Source organism: Condylura cristata, unplaced genomic scaffold (genome assembly GCF_000260355.1).
Source record: "Condylura cristata isolate star-nosed mole 26May11 unplaced genomic scaffold, ConCri1.0 scaffold00004, whole genome shotgun sequence".
Taxonomy (NCBI): Eukaryota; Metazoa; Chordata; class Mammalia; order Eulipotyphla; family Talpidae; genus Condylura; species Condylura cristata.
This window is the reverse complement of record NW_004567105.1, coordinates 31,303,122-31,321,047: the sequence shown is the minus strand read 5'-3', so window position 1 is coordinate 31,321,047 and position 17,926 is coordinate 31,303,122. Positions and strand designations below refer to the sequence as shown.

At 33.0% G+C, this 17,926-nt stretch overlaps 1 protein-coding gene across 3 annotated transcripts in view; it reads left to right on the top strand.

Moving 5' to 3' along the window:
* Positions 1-17,926, top strand: part of CNOT2 (CCR4-NOT transcription complex, subunit 2) — a 98,758-nt gene that overhangs the window by 49,730 nt on the left and 31,102 nt on the right. For all 3 annotated transcript variants that reach the window (XM_004675898.2, XM_012720417.1, XM_004675900.1), the window contains 2 exons: positions 6,042-6,164; positions 16,834-16,900. In XM_004675898.2, the coding sequence (XP_004675955.1) occupies positions 6,042-6,164; positions 16,834-16,900 (190 nt within the window). The remainder of the gene's footprint in view (positions 1-6,041; positions 6,165-16,833; positions 16,901-17,926) is intronic.

The window sequence follows — 17,926 nt, the reverse complement described above, 5'->3', positions numbered from 1 at the left end:
TCACCTCCGGGGCAGGCGGGAATCGAACTCATGCAGAAGTGGCTTTAGCTTCTTAGTGCTGTGCTTTAACCCGCTGCGCCACCAGGGAGGGCCGCCCTCTCCTTTTTTTTAACCCCTTCATGAAGCTTACCATTTGTGGAGAACACACATGAAAGTATTGTATAGATGTGAAATAGTATACTATACTGAGTAAAAGGGGAAATTCTATTAAGTTATCTGCATTAAGATCCCGTATCTGCCCTCCCTCATGGGTTAGTACCTAGCACTGCAAGTGAGCTGCAGCTGCTTTAGTGAGAGTTCGATCCTCAGCCCCTGAGGTGATCCACAAGGTGGGCAGACCTCTCCTGACCCCACTGCTCCCTTCAGCAGTGTACTTTGTAGCTCAGTGTGTTCTGCTCCCCACTCTGTCTCTGGTGAATGTTCTCACCGCCCCTTCACCTCTGGCTTGTACCCCAGTTCTCTATGAATAAATAAATAAATCTTAAATTAAAAAAAGCAAGTCTCCCTCACTTGTTGAATTTTAAAAAAAAAAAGATCCCATATCTGTCACTTTATCAGGTATGTAATCTTGGGCAAATTATCAATAAATATATGAGCTTGGGTAAATAACCCAGACCTCTCGTCAGTTTTCTCATCTAGAAATGAGGATTATGTAAGTAAATACATGAGTATTACATCAAATAAATTATGTAATTATTATTAAGTAAATAATGAGCATTACGTTTTGGTGTGTTATACATGGCTAATAAAAGTATTTTTATTATATAAATTTATACTTATAATAAAAATATTTTCATCAACTGTAAATTAGTGTGAATATTTCAAAGAATGGGGAAAAAGAAACATTCTAAGTAGAGTTGTTAGTATATGCAAAATGCTAAGGGTAATTACTTGTTTGACTAACTGAAGATGTGGCAACATTTTAGCAATATCTGGGCACTTCTGGAGAGTCATCTTCACAGAGGTTACTTGGGGCCTTGTAATTATTGCACCCTATTTGTAAGCTGTCAGGACATTTCAATCACTAGGGTCAAGATGAAATTTTTATTTTAGAAATTAAATAAAATTTTTATTTTAGAAATTACTCTGATGTGGGAGAATAGACTGAAGAGGAATAAGAATAGACTGATTCCTGTTTTAAGGATACTGGAAATTCTTTCATTATTTCTGCTGAATTTGATGGGAAAATATGACTTTAATAGATATTTAACATTAGTTTGATCAATCTGAGTTTTATTAAGCTCAGGATCACAGTTACAAATGGATTTTTTAGAGGTGATGATCATGACTATGAGCAATAGTGAACAGTACAAATTAAGCCTAGGCATCATGTTTGTGTTAGATTTTGAGATAATTATTGCTTCAGGGTTATGTGAAGTCACAATCTCTGGTATCTTGGTCTGTATCCTCTGCATAGAGCCAGTTAACAAGAAATCTGAAAACAGGAGATTGACAAAGTAAATAACAGTGGTTATTAACACGACACTGCAATAAGTGTTAGTTGAAGTCTAGTTTAGTTAGATTTTGTGCCTGATTTCCATGCCTACTCTTGTCGTCATCTGACATTGCTAATCTTACCTCCTTTTTCTTATCACTACCACCTCCTAGAAATTCTCCATATTAGCTATATTAAAAATTAATATTGTTTACTGCCCTTTCTGAGATCTTGTACATGCTGTCTCTTAAGTCAAAATTTGCTTCCTCCTCCCTTCCCACACATTTCTTTTTCTTTATCAAGGCCTTTTTCAGACATTTCTTTAATAATAAAATCAGTCTTTTGCCCCTCTAAGTTAGTTATTCCCTATTTGTGTTCCCAGAGCATCTGTATATGCTTTTAATATTGCCATTGTTTATTTACAGATTTGTCTCTAAGCTAGGCTGAGTTTTTTAAAAACTTGAAATTAATACTTATTCAGCTTTTGTCTTTATTAGCAAAATTTTTTGGCATAATTCAGAAAGTATACTCTTAGTGTAGTCATTTAAATATGAAGAAAGACTAGGTAATAGACTAAAAAAATGTACTCTAGAGCTTAGTCCCAGATGATTGGCAGTATTGAAAAAATAGTTATGAAAGCTACTCTGAAGTATAGAACAAATGCAGAGAAATAACTCAAGAAAAATTTTTTAAATATTACTGGTTATTCATTTGTGCCTCTCAAGGAGAAATGTTTAGCAGCTAGAACCTTAAATTAAGACTGAAGATAGATTTTGAAATTATACTGCATTTGTTTACAAGTAGGAAAACAACCACTCTTGGAATTGGAATATGTTTCTGTTCCTTGGGAAGTAGGACTTAATGTGTGGCCTTGCCACACATTTCCTAACATTTTAGACAATAAATACAGTCTTGCTGAAGGAAATTTGTAAACATTAAATATTTTAGTTTGAATCATAATCTTAGTCTATTTTTAACCTTTTCCTGTTTGTCTTTACACACATACATACATATTCACGCATCAGTTATAAACTGTTGTAATTTTCTTTCCCAGATCATTTGGAAAACTCCAAGCCTTCCTTAGCCCTTCTGTTTTTAATCCTACCTGGACTTCTCTGAAGTTGTTTGCTACGATGATCTTAAGTTTGGAGTTTTGCAACTCCAAACTTTTTTTCTTATGACTTTCTCTTATGACTTTTTTCTCTTATGGCTTTTATTTACTCCATTTTACCTGGAAATACTACATTAAATACTGAGTTTTGTGCCTTAGGCATTCATAGCCTATTCAAATTAAATAATGAAGAATTATGTTGGGAAAATTCAACCTAAAGTAGTCACTCCATTTTACTTGTCAGCTTATTTCCCTTTACTACTTTATTTTGAAGGCAGCTTTTTAGGGTCAGATTGAGCAAACAAATTAGTGTAAGCTAACCTATATATGTATATTTTCTGCTTAGTTTTGTGGAATCAAAGGGAAGATGAAGTGTTTTGATTAAATGTTTTAGATCTTGCTCAAAAAAGGCTTAAGAAAGGTTGCCTTTGGTGCATGCATTTCTTTTGTTTATAGTCCTTTGTGTTATAAGCTTAGTTTTTATTTCTCATTATAATATTTGGTATGATTGTTGAGAGAAAAGATAATTAACAAAGAGTAGATCTATACACTTGATAGTACCTGATAAACTACATATTAAATGTTCACCAAGTTTTGTATATAATATAAAGTGTAATTTTATTTTTAAATTTGTTTTTTAAATTTCCATTTACCAAATTGACTGTAATATGTACATAGTATTGACATACATACCCTTTTTAAAATGATAAAAATTGATTTCGAGGTTACTTATTCTTAATCCAGGAGGCAATTTAAATACCTCACCCTTTCATATCAAGCATTCATTTGTGTCAGCTGTCTTTCAAAATATATCTTTTACTTCTGTCATTACCACAGTGTATTCTGCTCCATAGTCATCTCTTACCGCCTATTTCTTCTGTTTTGCTCACTCTTCATAGAGTAATTGTAATCACTAAAATATGTACTTGTGTGAGTATGCATATGCATGCTGAACTATGTCACTTTTAAACTTCCCTTTACTGTCTATTTCACATAGAATAAAATATAAGGCCACTTAAGGCCTATAAGGCATCACAGGACCTGGGCTCCACCAATTGCTCTGACTTCAATTGCTACCATTCAACATTTAGTTCACATTGCTTGAACCACACTACACAGGACCTTGCCGTTCCCTCTTTACTGAATATTCTTCCTACACAGGCATTTGCATGATTGGTTCTTTTACTTCTTTGCTTGATAGCTATTGCTAGTTTCACCCCTTCTGACTGTTCTAAAATACTTTCTTGTCCCCTTTCATTAATCTATATGGAACAGAGGACAGCCCCTTTAAAGCTAGCTTTAATGAAAAACTCATTAAGTTATCTGGCTTTCTTTCTGATTTTGTCAGGCGTCAGAGAATTCTGTTTAATTGGACAGGAGCATATTTAGTTCTTTGAGGTGTTGTCAAGCTTTTTTTTCTTCTGAAGTTATGTAAGAATTAGTATTTTCACTGATGTATAATTTCTGTGTGAAACACAAAGAAAAAATTATGTATATTTGTATTCTTTCTCTGATACAGTGAATCTGAGAGGATCTGGTATTGATGGAAAGATTAACATTTCTGTTTTCCTTTCAGGTATATTTTATGTTTTGTTTTGCTTTCAAAATAGTAAAAAGTTCTTTGTACAACAAGAAGCATTTTTTTATTCCATACAGTTTCAATATTGGAATTCTAGGAGCTCATAATTAGTTTTGATGATGTCATACAAGAATTGTCAAAAGAGATGTTTACTTTGTATCCATTTGAGTAGTTTATGTGTGCAAAATTTAATGAGAAATGCCCTGGTAGTCCCTTAAAGTTTTATTACATTCTTTAAGTTCCATGCCAATTTCCTCACAATTGTCTAGCATAGAATTAGAATTTAATAGCATTTTCCTTCAAAGAGAGTTTAAATGACTCCTTAATTTTTGCAAAACATACTTGAAAAAATCTCAGCTATAGAGTCTTAGCTTACAGGATATAAAGTGATTTTTTTCATCCTTTTGTCAAATAAAACTCATTAAAATTCTTTTTTCCCTAGTCAGGACATTTTAGGGGGCTGGTGGGTAGGGTGTGGAATGCTAGTCCTTGTGATTGCATGCAGAATTCCTCAGGAGACCACTGTCCAAATAAAGTTGTGTTCTTAATAAATAGACCCTTCAAAAATGTTTCATACCTAAAGAGACTAATATCTTCAAAACATAGCAAAGCTGTGGTTAAGATGTCCTCAGACTGTTGTTCAGATTTAACTGAATGACTTCTCAGAAGCATAGTTAAATGTTTGCATTTCCTACAAATTTAACAGAGGTCTTAAGATACAGAGTAATTAAAATAGCTTAAAACAAACTTGCACATTAAATTACAGCCTGCAAAATCAGTTTACCAAATCTCCTTAAAAACAATGTTCACTACAGTGTTTCATTTTAAAATGAGAAAATCAATTGTTTTGTATTTATAATCAAAGAAGATACCTCTAGTCATAATGTACCAGATAGCTGTCAGATTTGATGTGAGTTTCCTTCCAAAATTGTATGTATATTCAAATATTTACACATCTTGTTGGGGGCGGTGGGGGGAAACACAGTGACCTTCAACAGCTCAGTCATCGTTTTGGAAACTGTAGATCCCCTTAAAAAAAGTGAAATGAGGCCCTCCCTGGTGGCACAGCAGGTTAAAGCATAGCACTAAGCTAAAGCCACTGCAGCACTAGTCCGATCCCCAGCTCCAGAGGTGAACTACATGGCATAACATACCTCTCCTGACCCGCCCGCTGCTCCCCTCAGCAGTGTACTTCGTGATCTGCCTGTTCTGCTCCCCACTCTGTCTCTGGTGAAGCCTCTCACCGCCCCTGAGCCTCTGGCCTGTACCCCAGTTCTGTATGCACAAATAAATAAGTCTTTAAAAAAAAAAAAGGTGAAATGAAAATTAGTACAGATTTAGTATTTCTCTTGGTGACAGATCAAAATTACTAGTGTTACATATTAAAAAAAAACTTAATCACATGAGTAAGCAGGTTATATATACACAGGAGATCAAAAATTTACAATTTGCAGCACTCTGATAGTGCTAATAACTTTAGACTATAAGTGAAGAGGATATGCTCTGGAAAATAGATAAATTTTATTTTTTTTTTTTTGAGATTATTTAGGCATACAGAGAGTTTTAAAAGTAGATAGTGATAACAAAGTCTGATGTTGAAGATGCATATGAACATTTGCATAATTGAGGAAAAAATCTTAAGGATATTTGGGTGTGCTGTTTTTCAAAAGTAAGTTTTTGTTTTTTTAAGTAATTGCATTTACTGCATGATACAGGCTTTAAGTTTCTCCTCTCTTAGAACATGGGAAAAACATACAGTGTTCTGTTAAAGTGAGCATTACAGCTTTCTCATGTGTATCATCAGCCCTTAGTTGATTCTTTATCACAGAAATACTTCCTTCATTTCTGTATTTCACACGAGTAAGTCTGACATTTCCCAAAATGTTACACTTGATAAAAGTAATGTTTTTGTTTAGGTGACAAACAGCATGTTTGGTGCTTCAAGAAAGAAGTTTGTAGAGGGGGTCGACGGTGACTACCATGATGAAAACATGTACTACAGCCAGTCTTCTATGTTTCCACATCGATCAGAAAAAGATGTAAGTTAATCAGTTACATTGTATTTACTCAGCAGTGTATGTCTGTTTCCTTTGGACTTTTCTGAAATGCAGTATATGGAACTGCATCTTTGATTTAATGACTATGTTTTAGGCACACTGCTGGACCCTGAGCATACAAAAATGATAAATTTACATGCTAATTAGACACAAAAAGCCCAATGATTCACAAGTTGGGATAAGGAAATCCTGTGCGGTAGGAAGTCCTTAAAGACATGAATCAACATGGTATTACTTTTAAAACATTCATTGCTGTTTAATTTATAAAGTAATTTGTTATTTTTTAATTTAAAATAACAGTGTACACATGCCATAGAAAATAGACTTATACAGATGTAAATTGCAGGCATAAATGATCCTGTACTTTTGTTTTGTGACCTAACTATAATCCTAGACCTCAGATAGAAAGAACATGTTTCTTTTCAATCATGGGGATGCTACAATAGACAGATTTTTCAAGAACTATATACAAAATAATGGAAGATGTTATATTACAGAAGCATGAATCAAGCTTTGGAAGGTTAGTATTGTAATCCTATTTAGAATGAAAGGGATTTAGAACTTGGTCAAGTCATAATCAATAAATTGGTAAAATATTTTTAGATGACTTATTATTTTAAAATTCTGGTAAGCTACTTTGAATTAATGCACTATGTACCAGTTGCATTCTTGTATTTTGTACCTGCCCAGTTTTTTTTCCCTTCTCCAACCATTACAGATATGCTATTCCTATTTTATCTATCTATATGGTAATCTATTCTAGTTATTAGCCTGATGTGAATTTTGCTGATGTTTAAAATATTTCTATAATTTTAAGATATATAATGATCACCCTTATTTTTTCATTAAAGTTGATATCTTAGTAAATCATAAGGCAAATTGACTTAACAAGATTTAAGTTATATTTTAATGGGCCAGCCTTTCTGCTTACCTTCTTCCTCCTATCTTTTTCTATTTGAGTGTCAGTATCCTTTATTTTTATTTGAAGATTATGTCAGTTGCATCATTAGCATTCTTTAAATTGTATGTGTCATAGCTCGCTCTTTTTACAGTTAAAATGCAATTGAATAGTTTGTGGAGTAATGTATCTAATTTTCTATTGTTTTACTGTTCTAGCTATTTGCTGTTTGATTAAGTCATAATTGAATTATTCTTTGCATAGATATAAATGCTTAACTATTGATCTTATAATTAAAGAATTTGAGGTGTCTTTATGGTATACCTCACTATAAAATTAACCTGTGTATTTTACTGTGATTCTACAGTGTAATTACTTTCAAAGGGGAAATGGTAATGGAATGTTGCTTATAGATGAAAAAAGCAATTTATTTGGGAAATAGGAAGCTTTCAGATTGAAATCTGGAGTACACTGTAGAGATGTCAGTCAGAGTTATGATCTTCTAGAGACAAAAATACTACATGTCAGTGACTTTTAGTCAGAATTACTACAGATGCTCACACACATAATGTCAGTTGTCATTCTAGTTTTGTTGTTTATCACAAATAATTCTAAATAGTTTGTTTCACAAAACCTTTAAAAATTAAGAATATAATAAGACAAACATTAAGAAATAGGGCTCTAAGTAAATACAGATACGTATTTGTGTTTTGACTTTGGATGTTTAGCAAGAACTTCAGTTAGCAGGAAGATTCAATTTTCTTATCTATTGATGAGAATAATAGTATAGTAGCTATATACAAATTTCTGCTGTTGGCTATACTTTTTCTATTGCAAAATAGTACCGTGATATTAAACAATTTTAGAAAAGATGTGTGAAAGCAGTAAGTAACCCTATGTTACCAACCAGAAATAATAATTTACCGTTGATTTTATTCTTAAGTATATTATTTTAAAAATAGATGATAATTTAAATATCTGGAGCGTAAGACTTTCTACTAGAAAGTTTGTACTTAATCATGCTCTCCTCATCTCTCACCATGCTCTCAAGAATACCAGTTATTTTCTTTTTTGCGAATAGACAAAAGAAAAAATTTTTTAAATTTCTTTTTACATCATTTTGTGCCTTTTACATCTCAGTTGTAATCCTCTGGACTTCCCATCTTCAGATTACCCCTATGCCATCATCAAAGTCCAGTGCACTCCCCCCACCCCCTAACAACCCCATTTTTTTATCCCATTCCACCCCTGTAAATTGTCTTTGGTATATAGTCATTCATTATTATTACTACTCTTTACCCCCTTTGTCCTTTATGCTCCTGCTATGAGTGAAACCATCAGGTAGTTTTCCTTTTCTTTCTGGCTTATTTCACTAGGCATGATCTCTTCCAGCGCCATCCATGTTGCTGCAAAAGACATGTGCTTATCTTTTTTGATTGCTGAGTATTATCCTGTTGTGTGTATGTACCATTGGGCATTTGGGTTGATTTTATGTCTTTCCTGTTGTAAATAAAGCAGCAATAAACATGGGTGTGCAGGTGTCTTTTTGAACCAGTGTTTTTGTGTCTTTTGGGTAGATACCTAGGAGTGGGATTGCTGGATCATATGGAAGCTTCATTTTTAGCAATATGAGAAACCTCCGAACAGTTTTCCAGAGTGGTTTTACTAGTTTGTATTCCCACCAGCAGTGCAGCCGAGTTCTTTTTTCTCCACATCCTCCCCAACATTTGCTGTTGCTATTGTTTTAAGATGTGCCATTCTTACTGGTATGAGGTGGTATCTCATTGGGTTTTAATTTCCATCTCCCTTGTTACAAGTGATGCTGAAAATTTTTTCATATGCTTGCTAGCCATCTGCATTTCCTCTCTAGAGAAGTATCTGTTTAGCTCTTCTGCCCAATTTTTGATAGGGCTGTTTATTTTGTTGAGTTCCATCAGTTCTTTGTATATTGACAAAATAAATTTTTGCTAAATTTATAAGTCACATGTAAACACACAGGAAGTAGTAAGTCTTACCCATGTAGTTATTGGCCATTTATTATTCCTTCTTTTGTGTATTACTTTTTTATCATTTGTATTGAATTTGAAGTATAAATCTTTTTAAAAAATGGTTTCTGTTTTTAATATCATACTTGGACCTTTCTCAACAATTTCCTTTTAGCACTGTTGTGCTTTATTCTGCGCATATAATCTGTGTTCATTAGAAATGTATTTGGGGGCCCTCCCTGGTGGCGCAACAGGTTAAAGCACAGCACTATGGAGCTGGCCGCAGTTACTCTAGCATGAGTTCGATCCCCAGCCAGGGAGGTGCATGTGGCGCAGCAGACCTCTCCTATCTTGCCTGCTGCTCCCCTCAGCAGTGTACTTTGTCAGTCTGCCTGATCTGTTTCCAATTCTATCTCTGGTGAATCCTCTCACCACACCTGTACCTCTGGCCTGAACCCCAATTCTGTATGCATAAGTAAATAAATCTTTTTTAAAAAAAGAAATTTATTTTGATTTAAGAAATGAATTTATTATGCCCTTCTTTCCATGAGGTTTTCTAGTTGTTTCTTAAGATCACAAGTAGAAAAGTTTTCTGTAAAGGGTGAGATAATGCCTTTTAATATGTAGGATATTATAGTTGTAATCTTCATTATATTTTTTTCTGATTGGTTTTGTATGGATATATAGAAGTTGTGTGTGTGTGTATGTGTGTTTTGTAATCAACTTCCTTACTGAACTTTTATTAGTTTTTTAAATTTGGAGTGTGGACTTTGGGGAATCCTTCTTTATGAATTTGTATTTTACCTACATGATTTACTAGCTATATTATCCTGGGCAAGTTTTTCAGTGTGTCTCAGTGTTCTCATCTGTACAAAAATAAATAATAGTACATGACTTATGGATTATTAGAAGAGTTGAATGAATAACTACAAAACTTTTAGGTCAGAAAATAAATGCTGAATGTTATTAATGTGAAAAATAAATGTACAACATTATTTCTTTGATTTTCTTGAACGTTTTTTATATGTCATGCAGATAATTGTCATTTGTCCTTCTTAATACCTTTGAAGAGAAAAGATTTAAATATACAGCAAAACTGATCAGTGGTTGAATGCATCTTGAAGCCATCAGTTCAAAAACAAACAAAAAGCCCAATCAATTTCCTGACTTTTCCTGTTCATAAAACATAAGATACAGTTTCTGAGTCTTATGCATGGCTATATAAGTATTTGGGAAACTGTTATATATGAGACTGTGTACTTATTAAATTGTAAAGTAGTACTTCAGGACTACTACTTGTTTCCCAAGGCCTTTATTTCAGGAAATGCTTATATGTGCATGTCTTTTTATGGAATGCTGACTTTGCCAATTTGAAGTATAAAAGTAGTTTATAAGTATTAGTTATGTTACTTAAATGTATTTACACCATTGAATAAATCAGACTTTTTAAAAAATGGTATTTTTAATTGCTAATGTTTTCTATATCTAGTTTTGTATTTCTTTATATACTTGTTTGATGAGTTGAAGCATAATCACTTTAGAAGCACAGGCTTATGGGAATTTCTTTCCCCTTGTTTTAATACAGTCTGTAAAGATAAATGAAATGTGACACTTTACTTTTTTTTTAAGTCTTAAAATTAATAAGAGCAGACTATTTCCTTATTTTGATAAAACAGCATTTTGAATTTATACCTAGCTTTTGTGCTTTTGTTAACCTTCAGCAGTTACAGTGACTAGGATTTCTCTCAGAACAATTAGTAACAATATTTTGTTAAAATCTAGCATAAAATAAGGATTTTTTGATTACTGGTATCATTGTCATACTCATGACTAGTATTTAACTATATACTGCAGTTTTGCTGGCTCACTGCAGCTCATTGAATTTGTTTCTGTCACAGGACATTGGCACTTTCTGTATTCAGATCTATAAATGGTTCTCTCTCACTGTGTCTGCTAAAATATTTTACCTAAGTAAGCTTCTCTGTAATCACTCTTAAGTATCCTTATATACTGATATTATCAGTATTAGTGTCACTATCATTCTAAACTTTTTCTTGAATTTTAGCAGTCCCAACACATAACTCTATGTGAAAATACACATTTATTGTTTAAGCATAAGTCTTTCTATAAATTTGTACTGACTCTAAAATTTAGACACTATAATACAACAATGCTCATTACTGTACTTTTCTTAGTAAAGAATTTGCATGTTAAATGTTCAATAGAGCATAATTATTGACAATTACAGCTTATACTACACTTTTTGAAAATACTCTTGGAAACAATGTTTTAATCAAAATTACTTGAAATACCTTATAAACTTACAATTTGTTCATATTGGATTCATAGGTTCTGTGACTTAATCACTATTTCAACTACTTATCTCTTGGATTTTTAAGGATATTAATAATCATAGTTTGTGATATTTGTTTTCAGAATTCAGTGACTTGTTTTTCATTTTAAGATGTTGTTCAGATTCTACCCAGATTTAGAATTTCTTCTCCCTTTGTCTCTTTTCCAAATTTGTAGGTACTTACGGCATAGTAAGTCATACATCTTTGATGCATTTTGTTCTGGAATAATAATAAAATTTTAGGAATTAATATTACAGACATACATTTAATTCTACAATGCAATTTTAAAGAACATTTGAAAATGTATTTAATTTTTAAATGACTTGTATCAGGGAATTTTTACTTAATAAAACTTCGTTGCATTTTGAAATCAATTGTTTTTATGTAGAAAATTTCTTACCAAGTTGATTTGAATGTTTCTTCACATGTGTTGTGATTGAAGGTACATTTATTGGAAAGATAACCACTATCAGCAGGAGTACTACTGACTATTTAAACTTGTGTTATGGGTTGCTAGCAGTAGCCAGGTTTGCTTTATATAAAGTTTTTAAATATTTGAATTCTAAACAAAGATTTTAGTGTTTTATAATCCTAGATTTCAGAATTGTATCTAGTAAAAATGGAAGAATTTTAAGTTTCTAATTTTTTTTCCTTGACATCCTATAACTTAAATGATAAAAGAGTTCTTTGTTGCTTCAAGGAAATAATTTGGTTCATATTACCTTCCTTTTTTTAATTACTTCTTGATTTTTATTGTTATTTTACTACAGTGCATGTTATAGCCTGTTTGAGAAATGAGCAAATGTACAGTTGTTACGATGTTTTAGGCCATGGTAAATATGTTTTAATATTCTACTGATTATGTGATACTTAATGTTTCTTGATTGCCATCCCCCCCCCCCAAGAAGATTAAGTTCTAATTTTACCAGAAATTTGTGGTGCTCAACCTTTTTCTTTAACTCTTTATACAAAAATTTATATAATTTTAGAGTACTCTTCAATAAATTCCCCAAAAGCTGAATGTCCTTCTCTGACTGCTGATAAAAGGAGCTTTATATTAGAAGGAAGATTGGCTTATTAGCAGCTACTGCTTAACACTTAACTGCCATATTTTACTTCCTTTAATCTTCACTTTCTGAGGTAGCTAGTGATATTTCAGTCTGCTAGGAAGGAAACAGGCTAGACTGTCCCTATTTAAGTGGCAGAATCAGAATTCAGACCCACATTTTTTTCTCCTTAACTTAAGCTGGGTTTTTTTCTTATTAAGCTACATTTCCTGCCTTAAGGTGTCTGTTGATCTGAAGTTTTCTGTTTTTCTAAGAAGTTTACCTTCTGGTTATTACATTTCATTATAAAAATTATAGCTTTTTTTATTGTCTATTAAGTGTATTTGTTAAAGCATCATACATTTCTTGGGTATTTGTTTGCTTTCATAAGTAGCATTGCCCTCATCAATGTCCTTGATTGTGAGTTAATTCTGTAACAGAGTGGTCCTCAGTAAAAGGGGAGGTTCCAAAATCCCTGCCCCATCCAAAGAAGGGTGGAGCTGAGCAGAGAGAGAAAGAATCTGGAGACAAAAGAGTAAAGAAAGAGGATAGAAAAGGAGGCATATGGAGTAGGAGACATGTGAAAAGTGGCTCGTTTGTTGGCCCTGGACTGGTTGAAACAGATGTGGGTGAGAGACCCATGGAGGGGTTAACTATGGCAGCTTTTTTTAACTTGATTTTGATTTTGCTCTTTTCCTCTAAAGTCATTGGGGCTCAGTTTTGGGGGCAAGTGCCTTTTTGAGGACTGGCAAGTGGATTTTAAACAAATGCTTAGAACCACAGGCAGTTTCAAATACCTACGGTATCTCAGGATAGGATGAAGCTGTCATCACCAAGAGAGAAAAAGCTTCAGAGGTCGAAAAACAGCTGCTAAAGGAGATAATCCCTAACTTTGGATTGCCTGATTCTATTCAGAATGATAATGGGTTTGCATTTATCTCAGAAATTACTCATGCAGTAAGCAGTGCCTTAAGATCAACTGGAAGTTGCATGCTGCGTGGAGACCACAGTCTTCTGGACAAACTGAAAAAATGTGTCACACCTTAAAGAAGACCTTGGCAAAACTGCCAAGAAACACTACATGGGACGAGGTATCCCTTGCCCTTTTTCGGGTGAGAATGGCACCTAGAATTAGGCTACAATTAAGCTCCATTGAAATTGTGTTTGGAAGACCCTTAGATCAGAAAGCCACTCCAGAAATAGAACAAGATTGCAGGATCACACAGTATGTGAAACACATCCGGGAGTTCTGGCAAAAATCCACAGCTTTGCAATTCGAGGACCTCTGTGCCTCCTGATGAACCGTTACATCCCTTTACACCTGGAAATCAGTTCTTACTCAAGAGTTGGCTGGACTGGTACACATGATGTTTTCCTGAGCGTGCATACGTCTTTGAAACTTGTAGGCATAAAAGCCTGGGTGCATCACTCCAGAGTTAAGAAGGCCCCAGATGGAATTGGCCCAGAGACGAAACCCCATTGGTTCTTGTGAGCCCACTCAAGATCTGAGATTCTTATTTAAGAAAAAGAGCAAAATCAAGATAAAAGCTGCCATAGTTAACCTCCCCACAGGTCTCTTACCCCCATCTGTTCAACCAGTGCAGGGCCAAGAAACAAGAGCCGCTTCTTCACATGTCTCTCCGCTCTGTGTGCATCCCTCAGGTCTCCTTCTGGCTCTCCATCCTGCTTTCTCTTCAATCTCCTCTCCAGATTCTTTTCTTCTCTGCTTAGCTCCACCCTCTTTGGAGTGGAGCAGGGAACCTGGAATTTCCCCTTTTCCTGGTGACCACTCTGTTAAAAATCCATTTTTAGCACTGATACAGTTCAGAGTTTAAAAATACACATGATTAGGGTTTATTTGATAAGTATTTATATATTTGCATTTTGGACACATTTGAAGCATTATATATGAACACTGTAATGGTTTTTTTTACATAGATGTTTTGAAGATTATAATCTCTTAAACTTAACATTATAGACTACTTTCATATTTATGTAATTCAGTATTTACTAATTTTCATGTACACGCATCTAGAGGAAAGTGTTAGTACATCATACTGGTAAATAGATGACCCTATTGCTTTTTGTCTCAAGTAGTTGGCCCTACATCTCAGACCCCTTTCTACCAGCTGTGCCTCCCAGCTTCGACACAGCCGTAATTCATTCATGACTATGTGTAAAATAGAAGCAAGGGTCTTTTCTTTGGAGTTATGTGTTAAACATAAATACATAAATTAAACATAAATATGTGTTAAACATTTAAGTGGTCCAGTCTAAAATGATCACATTATGGGTTATTCCAAATCATTGCTGGTCATAGAAACAGCTTTAATCATTTGTAGTTTGTGATGATAATAGCCATGATTCTTAAGAATTTTATGTAAGTAAACCTTTTACTTCTGTCACCAATGAAAGTTCATTATATATTACACATTGCCTTTTTATCTTGCAGTCTGAAAATGAACCTTTAATGTAGTTAAAATATTTCTAGTTATGTTTTAACTGTAATGATGATTATACATAGGAAAAGAATTTAATCAGGTACAAGTTCATATTCAGGTTAATTTTAGATTGCATACCCTTTGGATTGGAAAAGTGATATTTATAAATTTTGATGCTTTTTTAAAAAATAGAAGTTGTAATTATATTTAGATGCTGCTATTTTTAGGTATGTGACTGATTCTGTCTTAGAGTGAAGTATATCATTGGTGAATTTTTGAATAATTAAAACAGTTTAATTTTGGCATGAAAATATCTACAATTAGTGTTGTATGAAATCTCTATTGGTTAAGTACTTTTCCTCATGGCTTAATGTGGTCATTGTTAGTATAGTTCTTTTCTGAAAGAAATCACAGAATGGCCTCTAATAGTTCTATTCCTGGTACTTCTCCACCCATCTCCTTTTCTCTGTACCTCATCCTTTCAGCAGACATCAATTACTCTTGCTCTACCACCAGAGTACCTTTCTTTTGTAATTCCATTTCTGTTGTTTTAGCTCAGTATTTAACCATTTCCATGTATTTCTGCATCTGAAATTGCCTTTTCAAAGCAGTATGGTCATGTCATTTCTTAATTTTTTTCCCACTCTTCATTACCATAGTTGGTAGCCATCTTTGTATGACATTTGAAAAGACTCTTCACCATACAACCTCATCTTTTATGCCCCGTTGTGCAAAGGAGTGATGACCTTATCCCTTTTCCCCAGTTATCCTATTGTCTAGTCACTCATACTTCTTATTTTACTTGTATTCTGATTATATCACTAACTTTAATGATACTTGAATTCATTGCATTTTCATAGTCTGGAATACATGTCCTACATCCGATGTTATTCTACAGAGTAATTCTGTTACTTCTCCTTTATTTAGAATTATCTTCATCCTGTGATATTTTATATTCCCTATAGAGCATTTACTACATTGTGCTTTAGTATGAAGTAGGTGCATAATCCATTATATTCTTCCACTGTAGCCCACTATAACCCTCCACTTTCATTATAACCCTCTTGATGATATACATGGTCCATGCTGTATTTAAGGTGTTTTGATAATTTATTAATATAATACGCAGAATACACAAACATGCATCAGTACTTTTCCATTTACTCACTTTAAAAATGTACTATGTGTATACACTAACATACTCCATGCTAGTCTCTATGAGGAAGTACAACATTCCAAGAATGTTACATATTTTCAAACAGTTTATGTTCTAGTAGGAAAAAATTACATTGATGTATTCAATTTAAAGGCAGTTGCCATAAAATTAACTAATAAATAGTATAGTGTACATTATATACCACCATATGAAAAATTATGTTTTTGTCAGTGTTTTTTACTTGTCCTTCAATATTGTATTTTCTTTCCATTTATTGTGTGGTTGTGTATAATTATGAGATTTTTCTACCCGTTTGATACACATCAGTTATTATATAGAAAAGTCAGATGCTCATACAAAATACAGAACTTATCTATATAGGTGATTTTGTTTTGAGTTTAATAAACTGACTTTAGAATTTTAATGTATTAGAAACAAGTAACTTCACTTACATACTTATATAGACTGACTTTTTAAAGATATTGTCTTCATGTTTTTGTTAGCCTAATTTTATTTTTTAAGCTAAATAATAGTGTTCCTACAGTTTCATAAAGTAATTTGAAAAAAAAAATCTGTAGTAATTTAAAGTTCATTCCATTTACACTAATTGATTTCATCCAATTTGATGTTAAGAAATATGAACTGTATTATGTTTTTCTGAACAATGAGAAACATAGGTTTTACTGACATGATATGTATAGATTTGTAAAGTGTAAATGCAGTGTTCTGTGTACTTTCTTTTATGCTCTAATATCATTAATTTGTTTCTAGATGCTGGCATCACCATCTACATCAGGTCAGCTGTCTCAGTTTGGGGCAAGTTTATACGGGCAACAAAGTAAGAATTTTGTATTTATTCTGGAATACTTTATTTCATGAAAAAAAAAAATCTGCCAAATAAAAGACAAATAGAACTGCCCTTGTGGTATATCCAAGGGTGTAAAAAGAAAGATAATTAATTTTTAGTTTTCTTTATTTTACTTCCCATAACAAAACCTCATTCAGTTTTTTCTAACTTATCATTTGTTTTTATTTAGATATAGGATAGATTGAAATTTGTTTCTGCATCTTTTGTTTCTATATATTCATTTGCAGTGTTCTTGAAGAAGAATTTGCTAAACAAATTAAAAATAGACATCCTCTGCTTTTGCAATTAGAGGAAGTTACAGTTGTATTTTTTGCTCAGGGAGGGGCAATCGATTGATTACATTGTTTATTTTTGTTTCTTGGCCCTTTTTTTCTTTTTTTTTTGCTATAAATCCCATTGTTTAGCAGTTTGTGAAATATTTCTTTGTTTAGCAAATATTTCTTCCCTTCCCTTAGCTCAATTGAGACACAGAATTTATGTTTTGACCTACAGATCAAAGCTTATTCTATATGAAATACTTCTTTCTTTTTAAGTATTGTAATACTTTCATAGCGCTTAGCACAGTGCCTGGCGCATAGTAAGCGCTCAATAAATGTTATCTACTATCATGTAAACTTTTATAAAACTAAATTACAAAATCCTGCTATTTTTGTCAAATTAATTTTCCCAGTTATATAAGATTTTATCATCTCTGTTACTGTCAGAGACTGCTGATCTCATCTCTTAATGGGAAGGGGAGTGTTAAATGTGATATAAATTCCCATTAAAGATTATGGAATAATTGATTAAACTGGAGATGACAACTTTAATGACTGAGTATCTTAACCAGTTTCAAATGACAATCAGTTATTTGACTTTACCAGTATAATAAAAGGCAAAGTTTTAGTAGGTGTCAAACTAGTTTATCATATCATTTTACTCCTCAAAATAATTTTGAAGTTTAGTAGAGGGAAGAAACTTAATTTGTTAGAAAGACATAATTTTCATCTACTTTTT